Raw genomic sequence first — 25,206 nt, forward strand, 5'->3', positions numbered from 1 at the left:
TTGTCTCACCTATTTTGGTCATGTTGTAAGAAGGGAGCATTCCCTGGAGAAGCATGTCATGCTTGGTAGGGTGGAGGGTCGACGAAAAAGGGGGAGGCCTTCAATGAGATGGATTGATACAGTGGCTGCAATGATGGGCTCAAGTATAGCAGGGATTGTGGGGCTGGCGCAGGATCGGGCAATGTTTCGTTCTGTTGTACATGGGGTCTCTATGAGTCGGAAATGACTCGACGGCACTTAACAACAACAACAACAAGTTTTGACTATTGAATACCTTTGTTTTTAAATATAATTTATTTAAATGGAAGTTCATGTAATTTAATTTTTATTTTAAAATGTAATATTTTAATATACTAAAAGCCTGCTAACCTAAAACTTGGTGATTCAAACACACCCAGAGGTACCATATAATATAGGCCTGGCTATCGACTTCCGTTGAGATTACAGCCAAGAAAACCCTTTGAAACAGTTCTACTCTATAACACATGGGGTTGTCATGAGTCAGAGCTGACGCAATGGCAACCACCACCACCAACAACGTTTAACAATGTTTGATGATTAACAATGTTAATCAGCTTGGAAAATTCTGTGAAGATTTAGTAATCAATGCTTACAAGTCTAGCTGGCTCCAGCACACTGTTGTACCAGGTATCACGTATTACAGTTTTTTATAATGAGGTCTGTTCTTCCACTATTTTATAAGATCCTTGCAGGGAAAGAATGTAACTTCCACATCTTTGTATCCTCATACCCTCATGTTCCACACAGAGCTTTGAATGTCATGGTCATTTAATTCATTGAGTTGGAATGTTTCATCTGTATTTGTGTACAAAGCATCTTTATTTGAACACTATTTAAGCCCTAGGTTTAATTTTTGTTTTTGTAAAGGATAGAAAACAGATGAATGCATACATTATCAGATGGTCTCCTAGTGAATGAAGCCTTTGCACAAATAATACATGATACAGATGCTTATGGTCTTGAATCATTAGCACAACATATGGTCCAGCTAAAAAGTACCAAATGTGATTCCATTATGAAGGAGCTCATGCCTTTGCTTTAACATCCTTATCTTATGTTCAGAGTTCTGATTACTGGTGAATGCACAAGGACTTCCATGCCTGAGGATGTGATATGATGCCAATTGCTTTTGCCTAAACCAGAAAGGCTGGTGGCTTTATTTCTGTCATCACCCTCATCATCCTTGCCCTCTCCTCATCATCATTATCAACAAGTATTATTTACCAAAGGCTGTCATGTGCATCTCACTGTGACAGATATCATGCAAATCAAGTGACAAATAATCCCCTGAAGGTCACATTTTAGATGCAGAAGCAAACAGTATTAGGACAAAATGAATCCCCATAATTTCAGTGCAGGGATCGAGGTAGGGGTGCATGGCTGGAACCTGAGGACAATGATGCTTATAGCCAGGGAGGTAAAGGATGGTTCAGTGGTTGGCCATAAAGGACTAGTCAGCTTAGGAAGAATGAGGGGAGTCAGAGATGAGATGAGCATGGTGAGAGAGAGAGTGAGAGAGAAAGAGAGAGAGAGAGAAAATAGGGAGTAAGAGGGACAGAGAGGGAGATAGAAAGGGAGTGGGGAGAGAGAGACTCTTAGCAATCCCATTGAAAAGGGAGAAATTGAAGAGTAATTTATGATATGTTAAGAAGTAAACATTACTAACTCAAAGAAATTAAGATGCTTGAGAGGTAAAAGTGAGAAACAAGGACACATACACACATACACAGAGACAGAGACAGAGAGAGACACATAAAGATACAGAGATAGGGAAAGACAGAGAGAGAGAGAGGAAGGAGAGTGAGGGAGCAGAGAAAGCAAATGAAGAGAATGAATAGGAAGGGGAAGGAAATCCGTTTTCAGGGGAGATTAAATAAATTGATAGGAAGAGAGGAGACAATCTCAAGCCTGGGCTTGTGGGCCAGCCTTTTCTCAGTACCCTTTACACCTGCACTTCCCACTGTGCATCTTCCCTTATTATGGATTGAATTGTCCCTCAAAGAGTCATGTGGAAGTCCTGACTCCTGTACCTGTGAATAGGACTTGTTTGACATAGGGTCTTTGAAGACGTCATCAGGTTAACATGAGATCATACTGGAGTATGGTGGGCCCTAACTGTACATGACTGGAGTCATTATGAAAGAGGAGAAGAAACCTGAAGACAGGGAAACAGAGGAAGGATGCTGTGTGACACGGCAACTGCAAGCTGGTAGCCACCAGAAGCCAAGAGAGAGGCATGGAAGATTCTCCTTCAGAGCCTTCAGAAGAACTCACCATGGCTGATACACTGATTTTGATGGCTAGCCTCCAGAACTGTGAGAAAATACATTTCTTTTCTTATGAACCACTCAATTTGTGGTTTGTATGACAGACCTAGGAAACAAAGACCTTCTGCCAACACTGATCAGCGCTACCAGATTTGGGGACTAAGAACTAACTAAGAGGAAATGAGACGTAGTAATAAATTCTTATCTACCTGGGCACTTGAAAGCTTAAATCCTGAATAAATCAGGGAAAGAGTTGCCAGTCCAACTCATCTAAAGCCATGGGCATAATGATTTTCCCAAACTTTTACTCTCCTTCTGAAAAGTGATCTAGAATCTTTCTTTCTCATTCCAGGAAACTGTTTGACATTCCCTGGTGATAGAATGCAATGGAGACTTTTATTTTCCAAGGAGATTTTATTAAAAAGAGAAACCTGACTTTTGAGGAGTTACATTACCATCGACAGACCTGTCAGCAACAAATACAATGCAGGTTTTGTAGCCCATGCTTCATTTACTGTCTATTGATGTTTAAGATCCTGGTGACAACACAATTTCAATTCTGTGGTATTAATTCACTTCATTCTTCTTCATTTTTCAGAGAGTTAATTTAGAAACCCAATGCTACCTCAGAGCACCAAGAGAATTCCGGTTAATGTGAAAATTGTTGCTCTTTTTTTCACTTCATGAAGGGGTGAAAATATTACAAAGGAGGAACACATTTTCTTCTGTAAAGACAAGCTATTTGATGATTCTGGGTTGCTCCTCTTTGATATAGAATCAGAGCTTTGATTCATTGTCATTAGGCTGTCTCATTGCTGCTGCTGAGCTGGGATCAATCAAACTCAGGAAAGTAAATGACACCATTTTTCCTGTAGCCATTTATACCAATGAGAATCTGGAATCACTACTCTCAGGGGCTGGTGTTTCATCTGCCCTATAGCCCAAGAAATCTCACAGAGGCACAAAGGCATATTTTGCAGCTGATCTCTTAGAGCAGAAGTAAAGAGTGGGACACACTGAAGCAACACAGCAGTCCGCATAGCATTGGGAGCAAGCTGAGGAGGCTCTATTGTCCTCTTCTCTGCTGGAACCTATGGTGCCCAGGCTCCCATGGTCTCTGAGCAGCCCTGTGGCTACTCGGGGCTCACTTTGCCAGATCTAAGTGAGACGTGCCTTCCCTTTGCTCTGTTCTCTGATTATTGCCTCCCCACCTCAAGAAGAACTTATTTCTCTCTCATTCCCTGCACAGCTTTGCTCCCTGCTTTCCAGAGTGAAAGACAGCCAATGGATAGGTGAATAAGCAAACCATCCAGTCAGTCAAATTTTTTTTTAGTACCTATTATGTGCCAAAGGAGCTCTAGTAGCATAGTGCCTAAGGCATTTGACTGCTAACCAGAAGGCTGGTGGTTCAAACCCACTGGCCACTCCTCAGAAGGAAGGTTGGGCAATCTACTTTCTTAGTGATACTGCCTCAGAAACCCAAGAAGGGGTCACTATGAGTTGGGGCCAACTCGACGGCACATAACAACAATGACAACATTATGTGCCAAAGAGCCCTGGTGACAGAGTAGTTAAATGCTTGGCTGCTAACCAAAAGAGCAGCAGTTCGTACTCACCTGCTCCTGTGCAGGAGAAAGATGTGGTAATTTGCTACCATAAAGATTACAGCCTTGGAAACCCTTTGGGGAAGTTCTACTGTCCTGTAGGGTCACTATAGGTTTGCAACAGCAATGGCTTTGGTTTGGCTTTTGTATTATGGGTCAAGAAAGCATTGGTGGTTCAGTGGTAGAATTCTCACCTTCCATGAGGGAGACCTGGGTTTGATTCACAATCAATCGATCTCATGCACAGCCATCACACAAGTGTCAGTGGAGGCTTCTGTGTTCCTCTGATGCTGAACAGACTAAGATGCAGAGATTCCACGCTAAGATAGATTAGGAAGAAAGGCCTGGTGATCTACTTCCATAAATCAGTCAATGTAAATCCTACGGATCACAACAGTCTGATGGCATTGGACTGGGACACATTTCATTCTGTTGTGTGTAGAGTCACCATGACATGAGTACTGACTTGACAGTAGCTAACAAAATACATTATGTACTCAGTATTGTGTTAGGAATTGGGGATAAAGGAATAAACAAGGCATGCACAGTCTCTGCCTCATGGAGTTTCAGTCTTTGAGGTGGAAGCACACTGGTGACATTTGTACGTTAGTTGGGGATAGTGGGAGACAAGTTTACCCACCCTCGCCAACTATTCACCAAGGCATTTTATTGACTCTAGGAATTTTAGGCACTTTGTTGACACAAGATAGTTATTGTCATGGGATGCAATACTGAATGACCTTATATCACCAACTCTGGTTTTCCTAGGGCCCTTCAGCTTCATTTTCCCTCTTCTATTAAACTTTCTCTCTATTCCTTTATACCCTTGGGAGACCAGTCTTCTCATGTGACTAGTTTCAATTCCAAAAATGTCCATAGAGAGAATCTTCACAGCAGCAATTTGGCTAGAAGTCAGGGAGGTGGAGACTCGTCTTGAAACCACATTTGTGTGACAATACAACAGTTTTACTTAGTTTATATATTACAGATTAATATACTTATCAGAGTTTCTAAAAGATGCTTTTATTCACTCATAGCACAGGCTTTTATGCCCATTTTTTTTTGATAATTAATATCAGGGATGGCTTTGAGGGGAGTTTATGACTCTTTTCCATCACCTATCTGTGAGTTTATCACACTGTGGTGGCTGGTGTGTTGCTGTGATGCTGGGAGCTATGCCACCATTATGTAAAATACTAGCTGAGTCACCCATGGTAGACAGATTTCAGGGAAGCTTCCAGACTAAGACTACTAGGAAAAAGGGCCTGGTGATCCACTTGCAAAGATTAGACAATGAAAACCTTATGGATCACTACAGAATATTGTCGGTATAGGGCTGGATGATGAGCCCCTCAGATTGGGAAGCATTATACAATAGTGGAAACAATGGATGTGAGCATACCAATGATCAAAAAGATTGCACAGGACTGGACAAAGTTTGGGAGCTCTGGTGACGTAGTGCCTAAGGCATTTGACTGCTAACCAGAAGACTGGCAGTTCGAACCCACCAGCCAGTCCTCAGAAGGAAGATTGGGCAATTTACTTCCATAGTGATACTTCCTCAGAAACCCAAGGAGGGGTTGCTATGAGTCAAATTGACTCGACAGCAGTGAGTTGAGGGACAGTGTTTTATTCCATTATATAACAGCAACTAACAACAACAGCAACACCATGGCTCTTTAAGGGAGTGCTTAAGTCTCCTCCAGCCAACTCATTCAGCGTCCATTCCTCCACTTTAATGCCAACAAAGCAAATCCTGTGTATATTTTCCAAACCAAAGTTACAGAAACGTTTCCTCTGTGGACATAACCCATCTTGGAACATCAAAGTGGAGGTCCAGGAGAGCAGGTCAGGAATCACATTCTCAGATGTTGTTATTTACTGTGAGCAAAATGGAGCTGCTAACAGCCTCTAAGGTGTTCTGTGAGGGATGCTGAGATATTTATTTCTGTGGTGGTTAGACTGGGTTCTCTAGATAAACAAAACCAGTAAAGCTTATATATATAAAGAAAGAGAAATTTATCTTAGGAAAATGGCTCATACACTTATAGAAGCTGGCAAGTCCAAAGTTCTTGGATCAAACGTCAAGCTGGAGGCTTTTCCCGACTCACGCAGCTGCAGGGGCTGAGGAGCTCAAGGTTGGCAGGCAGTATACTGGCTGTTGACTCCAATGAATGACCCAAGATCTCCAGGCCGAATGGTGGATTGTTCGCTCACAGACAGTTGTAGGCAGCACAACAGAATCCCAATCCACAGAAGAGTATCTCTTTTCCCACAATGTCCATAAATGTACTGGAAAAAGGCCACACCCTTAGGGAAACTCCCTTTCAACAGACTGGCTGCTCAAAACATATACATCTGATCCCATCATTGGAACAACCCACATCAAATTGCTTAAACCACACAAAATTGTGGTCCAGCCAAGTTGACACACAGCTCCAACTATCTCATGTGGATTCCTGTTCTTTTTGTTTGTGATGTTTCTCCACTTTTAGAGAATCTTTGTGTGGAGTCTTTGAAATCTCCTTCTAAAATGAAAGTATTTTATTGAGTGATGGGGGAAAGAAGTTGCAACTATTTCTCATCAAGGATTGACGTCTTTCCTTGAAAGAGTTGATCAGATTTTATCAAAGAATAGGGGGCCTGAGAAGAACACACAAACTTCTCACATTTTGATGGTGAGAAGAATCATGAAGGGTAGTATGTGGAGTTATCATCAGATGAAAGGCTGTTGCCTGGTGTCCTTGAAGCTGGGATGGAGGAGCTTGGGGCCAATGAAGCTATGGAACCTGTTAAATAGTAGCATGGATGGCACAAAATATTCTGTGGGGTGGGGCAAGGTGCTTATGGGGTGATGCTGAAGGTAATTGAGCTGAAGGAAGGTGCCTTTCAAACCATTTTTTGGGAGGTCAGTCCCAGTGATCAGATTATTCAGGGGATGATTGACCAAAACCATTGTTTTTATTGGTTAGTCTGTAATAGCAACTGGAAATTGTTAGATATTTGTCGTTAAAGACATTTTGTTTCTGTTGTACATGGGGTTTGATATGAGTCAGAAGCGAATGGATGTCACCTAACAACAATAACAACAAAGCCAATCACTTGTGGTATTTGTGTTAGAGCCATCCTGGGTACATGAAACCAAACCAAGCCCGTTGCCATTGGGTAGATTCTGGCTCTTGATGACTCTATAGGAAAGAGTGGGACTACCTCATAGGGTTTCGAAGGCTGTGGTCTTTACAAGAGCGGACTGCCCTTTTTTCCACGGAGCAGCTGGTAGGTTTGAACTGCCAACCTGTTAGCTGCAGCCAAGCACTTAATCACTGCACCTTCAGGGCTCCTTCTGGGTAACTAAGACAGCTGGTAGCCTCAAGCCCAGTGTTATGAATTGAATTGTGTGCCCCAAAATTGTGTTGTAAATCCCAACTCCTATTTTGTGGGTGGGATCAAGTTTAGTAATAGGGTTTTCTTCGTTATGTTTATTAGGGCATATTAGTATAGGGTGAATCCTAAGTCTAATCACTTCTGAGTTATGCAAAGACCAATAGACACACACACACACACACACACACACACGTGTGTGTGCTCGAGGGAAGGACAGAATCCGCCTGAGGATCCTCTAAAAGCCAAGGAACCAAAGATTGCTCTGGGCTACTGATAAAGAAGAAATCAACACAGCCAAGACCCTGATTTAGACTTCTGGCCTTCATAACTATAAGACAATAAATTCCTGTTCTTAAAAAAAATAAAATAAAAAAGACACTTTGCCTCAAATAGTCTCTGAGTGGTGCAAATGGTTAAGCTATTGGCTACTAACCAAAAGGTTGGCAGTTCACGTCTGACACACATGACATCATTATGAATCAGAGTTGACCTGATGGTAACTGGTTTGATATTGGTTTGTTTCAAATATATGTATTAAAACATGAAAGTTTTTATTCGTGAAAGGAACTGTGAATTAGGCAAACAAAGTCTCTATCTACCATTTCCTTGACAATACTGTATATATTGTATTTATCTGATCTTAATCAGGTCTGAGACTTACGTAGGTCAGGAGCCTGTAGTTTTGCCTGTTGACATTTCTAACCCAGAACCACTGCTCATCCTTACAAGAGACTATAGTTGACTTTTGTAAGAGGAAATCAAATCGAGCTATTACCTGGCGATCTTGTCTGTGCAAGACATTGTGACCAGTTGTTCCCCTAGCAGGACGCCATCCCACGTTTGAACTGCACTGTGGCACCGCACAGGGATGGTCCCTTCCCCAGACTCAATCTTCGTCCGCAGGTGTCCTCGGAACTTCCTGACTATGTGTTTGCTGCTGTTCACTAGGAGATAAAAGGCAGCAGGTGAGAGATGGTAGAGGTGCTTGATTGTCCAAAAAGACATTCTGGATTCCATAACGTGATTGCTGGGAGAGGAGATGGGAGGAAAGGGTAACGAGAAAACATGTCAAAAATTTCAGTGCCATTCCATTTGGTAAGGCATGAGGAAAAAGTTTAGGGTAGGGAAGGAATTTCTTCAGTGTACGTAATTAAGAGCTTGGGCTCTAGGACAAGACTGCCTAGATCAGAGGTCAGCCATTTTTTTTCTGTAAAGGCCAGAAAGTAAGTATTTTAGGCTTTGTGGGCTGTATGGTCTCTATCATAATTACTTACTCTGCCATTGCAACGGGTAAGCAGCTACAGACAGTATGTAAATGAATGAACATAGCTGTGTTCCAATAAAATTTTATTTATGGATACTAAAATTTGAATTTCTTATAATTTTTATGTGTCATGAATTATTCTTTTTTTCATCCACTTGAAAATGTAAAAAAACATATTTAATACACAAGCCATACAAAAGCAGGTGATGGGCTAGCTTTGCCTAAGGGTTGGAGTTTGCCGACCCCTAGTCTAGATTTTAATCCTACTATGCCATTTCCTAAGGAGCTCTGGTGCACAGTGGATAAGGTATTTGGCTGCTAACCAAAAATGTCAGTTTGAACCCGCTAGCCTCTCCAGGGGAAAAAGATGAGGTAGTCCGCTTCCTTAAAGGTTTACAGACTTGGAAACTCTGGAGGGTGGGGTGTGGGGTGAGCAGCAGTTCTACTCTGTCCTATAGAGTTGCTTTGAGTCACAATCGAGTGATAGCACTGGGTTTGGTTTGGTTTTATACCACTTGCCAGCTGCATAACTTTGGAAAAGCTACTTAATATCTCTTTGACAGTGTCAATTCATCTTAGTGTAGGATTAAATAAGACAGTATATGCAAAAGTGCTAGCACAAGCTCTGAACACAACTAGCTCTCATTATTTCTTGATTATTATCCAGGTACTGTATGAGCCAGGCACTGCGTTAGGGCCAGAAATGATGCAGGCTATGAGTGGGCCCCTATAGGTCCCCAAGTCTTTATGCATTCTTTCTCCTTTCCTTTCCAGAACCCTTTCAACTTGTGTGTTTGTGTGTGTGTGTGTGTGTGTGTGTGTGTAAACACACTCACATAACCATACACTATAGTTGTTTGGAGAATTAGTATAAGTAAGAGGAAGTTTAAATTTACTTTTTCTTTCTTTTAAAAAAAAATCTGTATATTAACTGGATTATATTGTAATATAGAAATGGCTAAGTGTTTTGCATACAAATTATATATAAAATGGCATAGTGATCTCAACATTTACTTACATATTATAGCATGAATGATTATTCAATGCTTTCTTTAAAAAACTCCTATTTAAGTTTTAAAATTTGTAAGAATAGACTTTTCCCCTCATTTACTCTCATTAGAGGCACCAAATAGTAATTCATACTTGGGTTTGCATAGGAGATTGCCTTTCACAATTTAAAGTAATTTCCAGTTTATTTTCTCATTGTTTCTAAGAACTGAAGTTCTTACAATAAACATTCATAGTTACTGTAAAGACTATATTTTGGGAAGAAAGATTGCTTTACTTCCTGTAGAAAGAAAATTTTTGAGAGATTTCAGATTGCCTTCTGACCCTGCCACCAATCAGATACTTGAGGAGATCCAAGTTTGGATTGGTTTGTGAATCACCCAGGGAAGGAAGAACCAAGGTGAGCACTGAGCCTCACTGGTTCACAGTAAATAAATTCTAAGTCCTCCCCTAGTCAGAGAGTGAATTTCTTCTTTACTGTTTTAAATGTAGAGCCTAAGGCATTTGACTGCTGATGATTCAGAAGGCTGATGATTCAAACCCACCAGCCACTCCTTGGAAGGAGGATTGGGCAATCTATACTGCCTCAGAAACCCAAGGAGGGGTTGAAATTAGTCAAATCGACTCAATGGCAATGAGTTTGGTTTTTTGGTTTGGTTTAGGAATAGGATAAAAATGATGATGATGATGATGATGACATCATAATTATATTTATTATTATAACTATAATAATAAACTGAACAACAAATAGTTCATGATGTGAAAAACCATGAGCAAATGTTTATTTTAACCTTTTTCACCCTGGTAAGATGAGATTTTAATCAAGAATAATTTTCTTTGGCCAGCCAGCATTTGGAAAGTGAAGGAGCTAATATACCTATTAGGACATTACCAGCTTGCCATGAGGTGACCCCATGTATGCCAGAACTGTGCTCCATAGAGTTTTAAATGGCTGCTTTTCAGAATTAGATGGCCAGACTTTTTTCTGAAGTGTCTCTGGGTAGACTTTTACCTTCAACTGTTTGGTTATACTTTACTCTTCCATTTTGGGGCTATTTTGTCAGGGACTTGCTGTCCCTTTTTTATGGTAATTAAGAATTCTTAGCATTCTCCTAACATTTCAACTAGTGTGTCATAGTTCAAAAAGCCAAAAACCCATTGCCATAGAGTCAATTCTTACTCACAGTGACCTGATAGAACAGAGTAGACCTGCTCCATAGGGTATCCAAGGCTGTAAATCTTTACAGAAGCAGACTGCCACATCTTTCTCCCATGGAGAGGCTGGTAAGTTCAAACTGCTGAACTTTGAGTTAGCAGCTGAGGGCTTAACCATCTCAAAAATTACTTATTAGATCGAAAAGCTGTTCTAAATTCTTATCTATTGCTCCTGCAAAAACAATTTTCCATAAAGTAGATTTCAGGGTCTGTGAATGGCATGAAAACAGGGAGACATGATTTGAATTAACAACTGGTGTCTAGGAGTTAACCCAAAGTTTTCTAGCTAGATTAATTTTGCCTGAAGAGCCAGGTGTGTAGATATTTCCACGAAGTGTTTATTTTTGGACTTGTTCAGTCCCAGGCTGCCTTCTCTAGCATACTTCCTGATCAGCTTGATCTGTACCTGTGTGGACCTGAGTGTCTGTAATCTCGTAGAGCCTGTTTCTTCTGGCTCTTTCTCAGCTAATTGCAAGAGGCGGGAGGAAGGTGAAGATGCCACTTCAAGCCGAACAAAATGTCAATCCAAACAGCAATTGCAGAGAACTGAATTTAAATAACCTGTAGTTTGCCTGAGACAAGTGGAGATGCAAAACATTCAGATCCTGTCTGTGGTGTGTATGTGAATACACCCGAGTCCACCAGAATAGTCTCATCTAATTCTAATATTCCTAATCATTGGACTTTTCAAAATAGTGCTTATTAATCTAAAATCCTTGTCTTTTGAGATTGATGTCAAGATAAAATGAGAGTCATAATTAGCATTCAGGTTTATAAAATTATTCAAGTGAATATTTTATTTTTAGAGGAGAATTCAAAGGAGTTGGAGACAAATGACAATTACAGAAGTCCACCTAGGTAGCTAAAGATCTATCTAAAACGTGGTACATCGTTGCCCCAATAGTACTGGGGAAACAGCTAGAGAGCCAACAACGGAAAAAACACAGGTATAAGGAAGGAAGGAAATATTTTTAAATACCAAATAGAATTTTAATTTTTAAACCATCTTCAAATATTATGTTGCAGAAGGTATATCTGTGAAGCAATCCAGTATTTATTGTAATAATAATAATTTTAACAATATTTGCCATATGGTCATGTGAGTGACCTTTACCTTATATGATGATGAAAGTGATAGTTATGATGATGAATTATTAGGCCATTTAAACCCAGTGATACTACAATGTGTGAGTATACAATGCATGAATCATATATTGCATGCTCCTGTAACTCAATAGGGAAATCTGAACACAGGAAAAGCATTTTAGATTCCCTGACTTCCTATGGGATTTTGGTTCAGTTCTTCAAACTGTCTTTCTGTCTAATGAATCAGATTGGCTTAGTTATACTAGGCATTCAGCATATGGTTGTTAAATAAATAGATACAATAATCATAACATAAGTCATGGAAGATAAATTGGAAATTTCAACAAGCTGTCAAATTTTGGACAATGGCACTAAGAACCAGGTTATTTACAAATCATGTCAAGAAGGATAATCACAGAGAAATTTGGATTAAGGCTGCTGGTGAGTTAGAAGGTGCTGGTGAGTTACTCTACTGTATTTAAGTGTCTTTACTTTTAGGTTCTTAATCAGGGCTGTCATGGTTACAACATTGGTCTTTCAGGGCCCAATAAAGAAAATAGAGTTGCCCTGAATGAGTCTGAACTCCTCCTCCCTTGTTGGGAACTGATGTCCTTGAACTTCTAGTGAACATGCACAATCCAACAAAATCCTGACTCTCTGAAGCAAAGCGTATGTGCCGGTTGGGTAAAGAAAGTATCTTTTAGGCATTTGTCTCCACCTTAGTTGATATTGGTCCTTCAAATGAGGGAGAAAGTCATACAACTTAGTAATTTTGAGTTATCTGAGCTGAATGGAGTAGATTTGAGTTGAATTCGATTAAAGGCCTCAATCTGCAGAAGTCTGTCATTGAAGCAAATGTATCTCAGTGCGCACTATGACCAGTGAACAATTTTTTCTTTTTTCTGCCTCCCTGCTATGTGGCTGAAGGAGCTCTGGTAGCACAAGTGCCTAAGGCATCTGACTGTTAACTAGAAGGTTGGTGTTTCAAACCCACCAGCCGCACGGTGGATGCAAGACTGGGCAATCTACTTCCATAAAGATTTACCACCTCGGAAACCCAAAGGGGGTTGCTGTGAGTTGGAATCGACTCGACGGCAGGGGTTTGGTTTGTTTTTGGTTTTACTATGTGGCTAATGGGGAGCTCTGGTATCGTAGTACCTAAGGCATTTGACTGCTAACCAGAAGGCTGGCAGTTCAAACCTACCAGCCACTCCTCGGAAGGAAAGTTTGGGCAATCTACTTCTGTAGTGATACTGCCTCGGAAACCCAAGGAGGTGACCCTCTATGAGTCGGGTCCCACTTGACGGACTTGACGGCACATAACAACAACAACAATGTGGCTGATCAGGAAACCCTGCCATAAAGCTCTGCTAGGCCTTTCCTGATACTTCTACTACATCATCATCCCCACATAGATCTTTCCAATACACAATCAAGAAATAAATGCCCAAAGGCATTTGCATAGGCACAAAGCTAGTTAGACAGGAATGCATAGGTAAGGAGGACACAGGGAAGTGGTAACCACAGGGAAGAGGTGGGAGGAGAGCTGTTCCATTGTGGAGATTGTAACTGTCCCATGAAACAAAACATGTATGAACTTTTGAGTGTAAAACCAATCTACTTTGTAAACTTGCACCTAAATCATAACAACACAACAACAACAACAAAAATTAAAAGAAAGAAATGCCTAATCTGGGCAGGATATAATTTAAAGAAGTTCTTATCCAGTGGTTCTGATACATGATTGATCACCAGAGTTATCTGAGGAAGCTTTAAAACTGTAGATTCTTGGGCCTGCTCCAAACCAAAGGGATCAGAAACTTGGGGAAAGACCGTATGGCTGGAGTCTGCATTTTTGACAGCTTCCCAGGTGATAATAAGCCAGGTGTAGAAACAACCAAATCTAATTCATACATTAGTTTGCAGGCAACACATCTCCTAAAACATCTTGGATCAATTGGTATTGATATCATATTTAAAGACTTTGGGGTGGAGAGTTTGCAATCGATTCAGATGAATAATTTTGAGGGAATAAATAAAGTGGAAATATAAAATTTCTCAAGTCACAAGCATCCTACAGAAATCGGACCAGATTATAACATGATGGCCTTTGGATTCTCTCTTAGACACAGAGCTCCTGAGCCTAGGCCTGAGGAGATTAGGGATCTCGCAGATGATTCTCAGAGATTCCTGGAGCTAGTGACACCTTTGAGCAATTAGAACAATTTTGAGGCCAATGTGGGAATCAGTTGCTGTGCAGAGAGGTCAGACTTCTGTTCTTAGAAATCCCAGGTCAGATTCTATTCTCATATAAGCTTTTTATCTATATAACACTTACTTTAATAATTGCTTAAAGCATCGACAGAATCTGTTCTGTACTACTACTGTTCTGCTCCTTCACTGTTGTTCACTCTTTAAAGGAAAGAAGAACAATATAACTTTATTCAAGTTTCCAAACTTCCTTTCCAATTAGTCATGTCTTAAGTGTCCTTGAAGATTCCAAGGCATTAGATACCTGTTGAGTATATCTATGTATGTGCTTATGCACATACAGGTTTGTGTGTGCTTGCATCTTTGTGTGAATATGTATGTGAGGGAGGGAGGAGGGAAGAAAGAGGAGAGAGAAAGAGAAAGAGAGAATTCTGCACAGCTGTAGGTTAATAGCAAAACAAGTGTGCTACAGGTCCCCTGTGGAGATGACACAATAGCTTCATACAGGCCAAAAGAGGGAGTGAGAAAAAAATGAGCTACAGGTACCTATCCCAAAGCAGGTCAGTGCACTGGTAAGAGGAAACAAGCCAATTTCCAGAGTGAGAGAGGACATAGGGAGAAGCTCAGGGAGACTAAGTACTCTAATGCTTCAGCTTTTTTTTAATTGCAAGGATCACATTAGATCTTCTTTAAATATATCAGTGTAATGGACTGAGGATGTTTGCTTCTGCAGGCTTTACATTTGTGAGCATAATGGTCTCACAATGACCTTTTGGGGGACACGAAAACCAGGGAAAACATGGTACCTGGGCTTCATTCAAAGAGTGACTCTTGAGGGGATGATCAGTGAGCCTGGGCTTTCCATCAGGTTATCTTTGGGAGAGTAGACTGTTCCTGACCAGCTGACCTCTGGGAACCACAGATAACACATGTTTTCAAAGCTCCCAGACCTAGGTTTTTTTTCCTGCCCTGGCCGTTAGTTAGAGGGGTTGTTACTGAAGACTCTGCCAATGGATTTCTCCTGAATGAGCCCCTCAATGTCAAGGTACTGGTCACTCTCATTCACTTCTCCAGTGGTCAAAACTTTGAAGAGTATCAAAGGAAAACATTGCCTGAGTGGGCAGTATGGAAAGCTCTGTCCTTATTTCAGGAAATTCTCTCTTTGAAGTGAAAATTGCAGAAGTTACTCTCAAGAACTGGTGCCTTCCTCAGGTGGTATGGACAATGTTCTGTCCCTTGGGCATCCCTGAAGTATCCTTCCATGCAGAGGACTCCTTACTAGGAGTCCCCAGTTGGTACAAATAGCCAATGCATTCAGCTGCTACCTGCAAGGTTGGAGGTTCGTGTCCACCCAGAGGCATTTCAAAGGAAAGGCCTGCAGTCTATTTTCAAAAAATCAGCCATTGGAACACAGTTCTATTCTGACCCACATGGGGTCACCATGAGTCAGAATTGATTCATTGGCATTTTTTTTTTTTTGGTACTTACTAAATAAGGAAAAAGTGTTGTATGACTTTTGCCTAACATATCTACTTGACCTGTGACATGTGACATGCCTTCTCTGTGATCCCCAGAAAAGAAGAGCTGGAGAGAAACATCAACCTAACAGAAAGGCATAACTCATGCAGTAGCACCTCATTTTTGCCTGGTTACCTCTAGAGCAAAACTGTGAGGAAAATGCTTTTTTTTTTTTCTCCTACCAGCACCTGCCACTTCTTAAAAGCACCATGAAATAGAAGACATCTGTGTCTAGAAGCATGCCCCAGGGTGCATCTGAAAATATATTTGTTTGTTTTTCTAAACCACTGACATTGCAAGTTGGAATCAAGAGCTGAAGAGAGGCTGCACTTGGTGCCCAAAGTACAGAGACATGAAAAGCTCAGTGAGCCAGAACACTCCCTCTGGAGAGAGACCAGTGAGTCTGGAAGCATGACCAAATACTCCTGCTCTCACTCAGCCCTCTTCTGATTCTTCCTGGGGTGCAAATACCCAAAGGAAAAAGCTTGATCAATTAGGGCAAGCCTCAAACTTTTGGCAGGGCTTTCTCCTCATAGTCTGAAGGCCTCCTAGGCTGGTCTTCAGGAGGTCAAACCTTTATATAAAATATTGGAGAGAAAATTCCAAGTACCTGTCTAGTGGCCAGATTTCACGGTTTTATATGGGTCATTGATATTATGTCGATCCAGCTGGATGGATAAGTCCAAAAAAGAAGGCAAAAAAAAAAAAAAAAAAAAAAAAAAATTATCAAAGACTTGCTAGCAGATAGTTTCCTTAATATCATGAAAAAAAAAAAAAAGCCTCAATTTCACTTTTTTTTTTTTTAATCTTTTTCTGAGAGCTGTGTGGTAGTAAAGCAATGGTTTGCGTTATCTTACTCAGAGCTTATAGCAGTGCTCATTTTCATCTGCAGGGGAATGACTCTACCTTTTCATACCCCATTCTTTAGGCCCTCACCTATATGGTGCCCTCCCCCCAAGAAGACAATAACAACCCAGTGCTGGGGAAGTCAATTTCAACTCACAGCAACCCCGTAGGAAAGAGTAGAACTGCCCCATGATGTTTAGGCTATAGTCTTTACAGAAGCAGACTGCCACATCTTTCTCTTGCAGAGTGGCTGGTGGGTTCAAACCATCAACCTTTCAGGTAGCAGCGAGTGCTTTAACCAGTGTGCCACCTGGGTTCCTTTCCTTTATAGTACAGTTCCTTTAAAAGTCACTATTTCCTATGATCCCTTTTCTCGATTCTCAATTCAATTTGATTCTCTCATTTAACCTCCATAGGGTGTAAAAGAATCCCAATTTGGAGAATTCCACTCAACTACTCTCCAGTGGGGAAAGGGATAAGATTAGAGGGAAGCTGACAAAAAAGAGAACGAATTCCACTGATTCAGCATCCAATCTGTTGGTTAGATAACTAGGGTAACTATATGTAGGATTAAAAAAGGGAATGATTTTTTCCCACACACTTTGTTTATCTTTGATGAAAAGCACTCCTCACTAGCCTGGAACACAGCACGCACTCAATACATGTTTATTCTTCCTCACTCTGGTAATTAGAACAAAAATGTAACCTTCCGGAGGAGAAAAAGGGGAAAGCCAAAAATAAACCTTTAATAACTGTGCGATGCCCATTGTGTTTCTAATTATATTTCCTTTTAGCACAAGAATAAGCCTTCTGCAAATATATTAATACCAAGGTTTATTAGTGGTTACTGGGGTGGTAGTGATGGGGAAAGAGGGAGTCACGGCTTTCGCGGGACTGAGTGTCTTTTAAGGGTGATGAAAAAGTTTTATATGGATAGTGGTGATGGTTGCACAACATAGTGAATGTAGTTCATGTCACCAAATTGTACATGTAAAAATGTTGAAATGGCATATATTTGTGTTTTATATACATATATATATATATATATATATATATATAATATATAGGAGCTCTGGTAGCATAGTGCCTAAGGCACTTGACTGCTAACAGAAGGCTGGCAGTTCAAACCCACCAGCCACTCACTCCTTGGGAGGAAGATGGGGCAATCTACTTCCGCAGTGATACTGCCTCGGAAACCCACGGAGGGGTCGCCATGAGTCGGGTTTGACTAGATGGCAAATAACAACAACAACAAATATATATATATATATATTTACTTATCACAATTAGAAAAAAGAAAGAATGCTTTATTTTTTTTAATCTTTTAACATGTCTATTAGGATCAGATTTCTTACTACACATTAAACATTAAATTATATCTATAACCATATGTATATATATGTACATATACATACATAGAGAATGTGTATACATACACACAAATATACATACATATATTTGGATATATACATATACATTCATACATACACATATGAATATATGTATAAAACCAATCGCAAGAGTTGGCTCTGACTCATGGCAACTCTGTGTTTCAGAGTAGAATTGTGATCTATAGAGTTTCATGGCTCTCATCTTTTGGAAGTAGATTGCCAGGCTTTTCTTCCAAGGTGCCTCTGTGTGGGTTTAAACTGTTAACCTTTTGGTTAGTAGCTGATAGCTTAATTGTTTTTGCCACCCAGGGATTGACTGTCTCTCTTTCTCTCTCTCTCAGTCTATATATCTATATAAACACACATATATAAATAATAGAATTTCCTAAAATCCTTAAAGAGAAGAGGAGTTAGCCCTCAACAATTTTTATTTTCTTTTATCATGGTGATACTGAGATCATGGACCAATCAGGTTTATACAAAGAAGAGACTCTACCTCTGTCTTCTCCAACACCTAGAACATACAGTGTCACTTGTCTTAAGTGACAGCAATGACTGAGAAGGGGTGATGAGGGCCATGGACGCTTTCTGTACCTGTGTCCTCTAATATATCACTTAACGGGCAGGTCCTGTTGAAGGGGGTTCAGCAATGACCTCTTACTTACATCATCACTCAGTTAACTTCAGGGAGCTATCTTTGCCAGGGCATTATTTCCTACTGATTTAGTTAAATAAACTCAATTTCCTTCCCCACAAAGTTGCAAAGGAAGGTAAATAAAGGTAGTTTGAATTTGCATCCACTCCATCTAATTCTCATTACATTCTTATTCATTCTGTTTCCCAGCCTGGGATATTGGGACTGCCTGACCTAGTAAAATGAAGCAGAGGACTATGGCAATTAAACAGCTAATTTTGGATCTCAAATTACTTTTTTTTCTAACAATCTGAGCATCTCAGACAGTTTTAGGGGTATGAATTACCCAGATAATTGCAGAATTAGAATCCACTTTCCACATATATATGGGCCCTGGCCACACAATGTAAATGGTGTTTGAGCAGAGTTAGCCTAGAACATAGTCACTGCATAGAGGAAAGCTTGTGGCTGTTGGTTTGTTTGCTATTTTTTAAAAAGGTAAAAATGTTGTCTCTTACGATCTGTTGTGATTTCGTATGGAGAGTTGAGTCGTGCGTCTCCACAGGGGGAAGTGCTCACGTAGAGATGGAACAGAATGTTTTCTTTCAGCCTGTAGCCGCCCTCTCTTAACCGCACAAATATTGATCGCTCTGAATCCTCTCGTCGTTTGCTATGAACCAAACCAGAAACATTCCAACTAAGTGAATGTTTTTGTCTTGTTTTGTATAGTTGTTGCCCATTTTTTTTCCTTCTTCACATTCCATATTGTGTATTCCCCTTGCAATGAAACTTTCACGCTATTCAGCATTGAAACCACCAAGCACAAACAAAAGCTGCAGAAATTCTGTCATTGTCACCCTTTCCTAACATTGACATTGAGGTTTATCTTTTACAGGGTCAGTTTTCTCAAATGACATTAACCCATACCTATATACTTACAAAACTATAACCTTACAAATTCACAAAATGTTCCAGATGGCAAAATCTGACAGTGAACTGTTAATTTTACACAGCATCAGTAGGGAACATGTTTATGTATTAAAAGGACAGAAAGGACTTTAAAAAGGTGGCTGTATTTGACAGCAGAATGACAAGGTGGAAATAGCATGAAGTGAGGAATCTAAATATATGGACCTTTGCTTTTCTTTTGCATCCAACTATATGACCAAGGAAGGGTATATGCTCAGAAAAACCAAGTCTCCTAATTTTTGATGGATACAGACTTTTTGCCCTTGAAAAATCTTTCCTACAGCTGGCCATTAGACTCAAATATGAGAGTCTCATCTCAGACTGAGGTTGGGGAATAAACTTGACTGTATTTCTTCTCTACCAGATTTTATTCTCATGATTTACAGGCAGTAGACTTTTTTTTTTTTTTTTTCCCCCTACTCTTGCTGTTTCTACACAGTTCTGCCCCATTGATGATAGATTCTGTTTTGCTGGGTCCTGAGATCACACGGGCAACAGAACAGAAATTTTCTCCCCAGGAAACCCTTGAGGCATCAGACCATGCCTTTCTGCATCTGTGCCTTTGTGCCTTCTGCTGGAGTCCCCCTCCTTCACTCTGACTCTCAGAACATACTCTCCCTGAAAACACCTCCAGAGAGCCTCCTCCTCCACAGAACCCTCTCAGAACCCATCAAGCGAAGGTTCTCCTGTCTTCCAGTTTGCAGCTCATAGTCTCCCCACAGTGAAGTGATGGTTAAAGGACGTGTTACACTCAAACTTCTCTGAAGACTTTGACTGTGGGCTCCCTTTGGCTGGCTCTTTGTACCACTGCTGATCTTCCTCAATATAGAACAGGGTCTCGGATTCACCCATCTTTGAATCCTGTACAACAAGTGGCATAGTGCCTTGTGCACAGAATTATAAATGTTGGCCTAATTGCGAGCTCTGGTAGCATAGTCGCTAAGGCATGTCAAGTGCTAACCAGAAGGCTGGTGGTTCAAATCCACCAGCCACTCCTTGGAAGGAAGGTGGGGCAATCTACTTCCGTAGTGATACTGCCTCAGAAACCCATGGAGGGGTCGCTATGAGTCGGGTCCAACTCGATGGCACATAACAACAACAACAACAACAAATTGTATTCTATGATAGAGATAAGTGTTTAGGGTATTTTGAAATATTTCTAATTGAGCAGTTAGATATTTAGGGCAAATCTTTCCCTCCATTTTGAATAACTTCCAATTCTGTTTCCCTACATTCAGTCAGGCCACACCCTGGCAGGTCTCCTGGAACAAACAGGGTGCAATATATATTTGGCTGCTGATCACTGCTCAGAGACTGAGATAAAAATTAATCAACTGTATTATAGTATTGCTTTTATTTGAAGCTGTTCAGCATATATTTGGGGCTTTCTTCCCTTTGTGTGGCTTCTGCACATAGCAATGGGCATGAATAAGTACTCACTAAATCCTCACCAAGACTCCATTATTAGTGGATCTGAGGAACACTACTTTAAAGGATATAAGATATGAAAGGCTGGCTAGGAAGACACAATGAAGAAAGTTTCTGGCAAAGAGACCCATAGAAATCAAATCGTTATGACTAAACAGTGTAGTACAGGAATGTATCTGAGATGTTAGGCTCTAATTCACCTGCTTTTCTGCTCCTCTTTAATAAATATGTTTGAGAGAGGGATGCTGGCCCAGGTGAGAGTCTGCTTCTTACCTATGCTCAGAGCACAATGCCACCAGAAGAATGGAAATTTTAATATTAGACAACATTTCTTAGGGGCTCGAGGCCTCTTCATTTTGGGGCAAGAAGCATATGACATTTAAAAATATATCATCAGTCATTTTGGTAATATTATCTGAGGACAACGTCTCAGAAAATGAAACAAATCAGAGAATATGGAAGTGAAGGTGGAAGTGAGGAAGATAATATGACCCTCAACCCAGGAAGGAAAAGAACTGGAAGATAATACACTGCCCAAACCAAACTTTGTCATATATGCTTAGAACTTGTTGCTGAGGGACACAAGAGTAGTGAGGTTGGGAGTACTCTAGTGGGAATTGAACCCTGTGGCCAGGGATGAGGACTGGAGAAAAGAAACAAAATGCAGCCTGTTTCATGGCTTGGCATCGTGAGAGGCAACCTGGTGTGTCTTGCAGAAATCATGCACTCTGTAAGAGATTTCCTTGATTAAGAAATTTTCCAGACAAGAAGCTCAAAAGGAAGGAGAAGAGGTGCTAAGACTTTCAGCCTTCCTGTGGGCTCACTGTTCACCTACTCAGAAGGCACAGGGCCTAGAGTAAATATTGAACTGTAAGTCCTGCTTGAACTGGCCACAATGTCATCAAAATCAAACATAGATGTCAATATCAACTTGGCACCTTACCATGGCTAAAATGAAAGTTTACTAGGAGCAGGTAACATTGATCCAAATAACATAATACTTTAACTGAGCACACTTGCAAGTTCAATCAATGCAATTATATATTTCATTGAGAGAGCAATAGCTCTCATCTCCCACAAGACAGTTTTTCCCCCCTGTTGGTTTTCTTTTCTTCATTTCTTTCCTTCTTCTTCTTTTTTATTTAATAGAAAGCTAGTTTGGGGACTAACAACTAGAGGGCTGGTGGTGGGTGGAATATTGCCTTTATTTAAACCCACAGTAAAGAAAACGGAGTTAAAACCAGAACTGAGTTGGCTACTCCCTTTTGGGGAACATCTTTCTTTTCCTCTAACAAATGCTATAGATATTCCCCTAATCTCATTTGTATTTAGAATATGAGTAATTACTGGAGAAATGCTTGGCTGAAAGGTGACAATGTATAAAATAGGTTGTCAATCCTCTTTCTTGATAATTTCCTTTATTCCCTAGAAGGCATTCTCAACCTCACAAAGAAAGAACTTGTGCTATCTGCTCATGCTTTTATTTGTGGAATGATGTATTCATAGTAAAATTTCACCCTTTAGAGACCCCCTGAATGTTTTAATGGAAAATGAGCACATGACAAGATATGTCCATATGTGAATGAAAGCATGTGTGTAGAAATGTGCTAACATGCCTTGAAAATTTTCTGCTATAATAATTCATAGGCAAGCAGAGTGTTTGCTAGAGAGAGAAATGACAATAATGAGGAAGATGCCTGGTGTTTCAAATATTTTACCAGTTTGCATGGCAACACTGTCAGTGCTTAAGGGATTGTCAATTGTATGAATAAAAACTTAAGCTTTATGGCTCGTAGCAATTCATTGTGAGTAGGAAAACTGCCAGCATAAAGGGGAAAATATATTCTGAGCTGATTGTGGGGTAACTCTTCTTTCCTACGGATACAGGCTGTTCATCAATCAAGACGCATTAACACAACTCTAAAAGAGCCATGGGGTTGGATGCCCAGAGCACAGATTTGTTTTTCCCCCATGGAATACTATGAAATCCATCTAAATCATCAACAGTGTCTCAATACCTACTGCTATGGTAACATAGGTGGCTTTAAAGAGCAGAAATGTATTTTTTTTCACAGTTCTGGAGGCTAGAAGTCTGAATTCAGGGTATGATTCTAGGGAAAGTTCCTTTCTTGTCTATCTAGCTTCTAGTAGCTGCCCATGATCCTTGGTGTTGCTCGGCTTGCAGATGCATCTGTCTCCATCATCTGTCCCCCTCTTCCCTCATGTATATATGTTTCTGGGAGCTCTGGTAGCATAGTGCCTAAGGCACTTGACTGCTAACCAGAAGGCTGGCGGTTCAAACCCACCAGCCACTCCTCAGAAGGAAGATGGGGCAATCTACTTCCATAGTGATACTGCCTCGGAAACCCAAGGAGGGGTCGCTATGAGTCGGGTCCTACTTGATGGCACACAACAACAATAACATATATGTTTCTGTGTCTAATCTGCTTTTTTTATAACTAAGATGTGATTAGGTTTGGGACCCACCCTACACTGGTATAAGATGATTTACATAACAAAAGAAAACTTAATTTCCATATACAATCACATACATAAGTATAAGGGCCAGGATTCCCATATGTATTTTTTGAGGACACAAGTCAACCCATCGTAAACAGTGATCAGCTTACCTTAGGTGAAGCTCCAGTTGTGCATAGAGAAAGTAAACAAATGCTCTCCTTGCCACAATTTCCGCGTGGCAGTCATTGACCACCAGTCCCTGGTCATTGATGTATTCGCCACTGATGCATTTGGTGCCTGATGACAGAGCGATTACCTGAGCTTGCCTGACATCCAAGCCTGGAGAGACAAATAGAGAAAGGTGTTTAAAACAACATGGGAACTACACTGCCTTCTTGAAGGAGTCCCTATCACCTACCTTTGGGTGAATGCTTACCCTGTAGCCTTGGACTAATCCCTCTCACGCAGGTGTCATTAGACTGTTGAGAGCCCCATTGCAGGCAGTCTTGCTAATTCTCCAATGAAAACATGTCTTGAAGTTTACCTTTTGATGGGACAACTGACATTAGAGGCTGAAGTAAACAACAGTTTGCTGCTTTGTGGAGGTTTGCTTATGAACTACGAAAGATGCATTTTGAGGATCTTATTGCTACCTTGTTTATGTTGCATCCTTTCTTATTATACTTCCAGAAGAGGAAATTAGGCTGAAAGTTCTCATTGTGAAAATGCTACTTACTTCTCTAAAATAAGAGAAACAGAATTATCCTTCAGTTTTGTCCAAATAAATGCATTAGAGATGTCAGTTCCTTATGTATTTTATGAGAAATGTGCATTTCTCCCTACTTTTTGTAGAGTTTGGGGAAAGGGAAATGTGATAGAGACAGAGTGATGGTGACCTGCCACCAAAGAAGTGACATAAGAACACCCTACCAAAGCCCTAGACCTAGAGGAAGAGGAAGTCTGCAATGTCTGTATCTTCAGTGGAGATCTTCTACAGAAGTTCTAAAGGAGAAGGTGAAATGGTTGTTATCCATGCAAATGGTTAACGACCTTGGTTATTAATGGAAAGACTGGAGGTTTGAGTCCACCCAAAAGTGCCTCAGAAGAAAGTTCTATCTATCTACTTCTGAAAAATCAGCTATTAAAAAAAACTCTATGGAGTACAGGTCCATTCTGACACACATGGGGTCACCGTGAGTAGAAGTCAACTTGACGACAACTGGTTCCAACTGGTTTTCCCAACTACCCCTCCCCAAGAAATTCTAACACCCTTCCACTTTGTATTCCAAGTTGAGAATTACAGTTTAATTGGAAGGTATCACTGGTGAGAATATGTTGTCCATCTGAGCAGGATGAAGGCACTAAATAATGGTTGAGGAAGGCTCTGTCCCATCGGACTGACTGATTTGCATTTGCCACTAGGGCATAATCTGAGGTTTAAGGCAAGATATATGTAAAACCTTGAGACCAGGGCTTCAAAACAGTCCATTCCCATTCAACCCCCTACTTAGAATTTGCCTTTCCACACCAGACATACTGGCAACAACAGTGAAAACGAGCCTAGTCTTCTGGTTCAAAATCACAAGCTTTTTTATTTTCCCTGAAGAGCCTCAGGACAGATGGGAGGTTAAGTAGCAGGTAATAGTACCTTCCATTTTTTTTGCAGTACTTTTCATTTCTTATTGTTGTTGTTATGTGCTGTTGAGTCGGACCAGACTCATAGCGACCCGTCCTTGGGTTTCTGAGGATGTAGTATCACTATGGAAGTAGATTGCCCAAACTTCATCTTTGTTGTTGTTGTTGTTATGTGCCGTCGAGTCGGCCCCAACTCATAGCGACCCCTCCTTGGGTTTCCGAGGCAGTATCACTACAGAAGTAGGATTGCCCAACCTTCCTTCCG

At 40.6% G+C, this 25,206-nt stretch overlaps 1 protein-coding gene across 1 annotated transcript in view; it reads right to left on the minus strand.

Annotated features, from left to right (window-relative positions):
• ADARB2 (adenosine deaminase RNA specific B2 (inactive)) overlaps positions 1–25,206 on the minus strand; it is a 330,253-nt gene that overhangs the window by 88,135 nt on the left and 216,912 nt on the right. The window contains exons 6-8 of the mRNA XM_007948115.1: positions 23,477–23,645; positions 18,968–19,119; positions 8,052–8,220 (exon numbers count right to left, since the gene is read on the minus strand). Of these exons, the coding sequence (XP_007946306.1) occupies positions 8,052–8,220; positions 18,968–19,119; positions 23,477–23,645 (490 nt within the window). The remainder of the gene's footprint in view (positions 1–8,051; positions 8,221–18,967; positions 19,120–23,476; positions 23,646–25,206) is intronic.

Source organism: Orycteropus afer, unplaced genomic scaffold (genome assembly GCF_000298275.1).
Source record: "Orycteropus afer afer isolate SDZICR_OR568_19922 unplaced genomic scaffold, OryAfe1.0 scaffold00203, whole genome shotgun sequence".
In the NCBI taxonomy this organism is placed as follows: Eukaryota; Metazoa; Chordata; class Mammalia; order Tubulidentata; family Orycteropodidae; genus Orycteropus; species Orycteropus afer.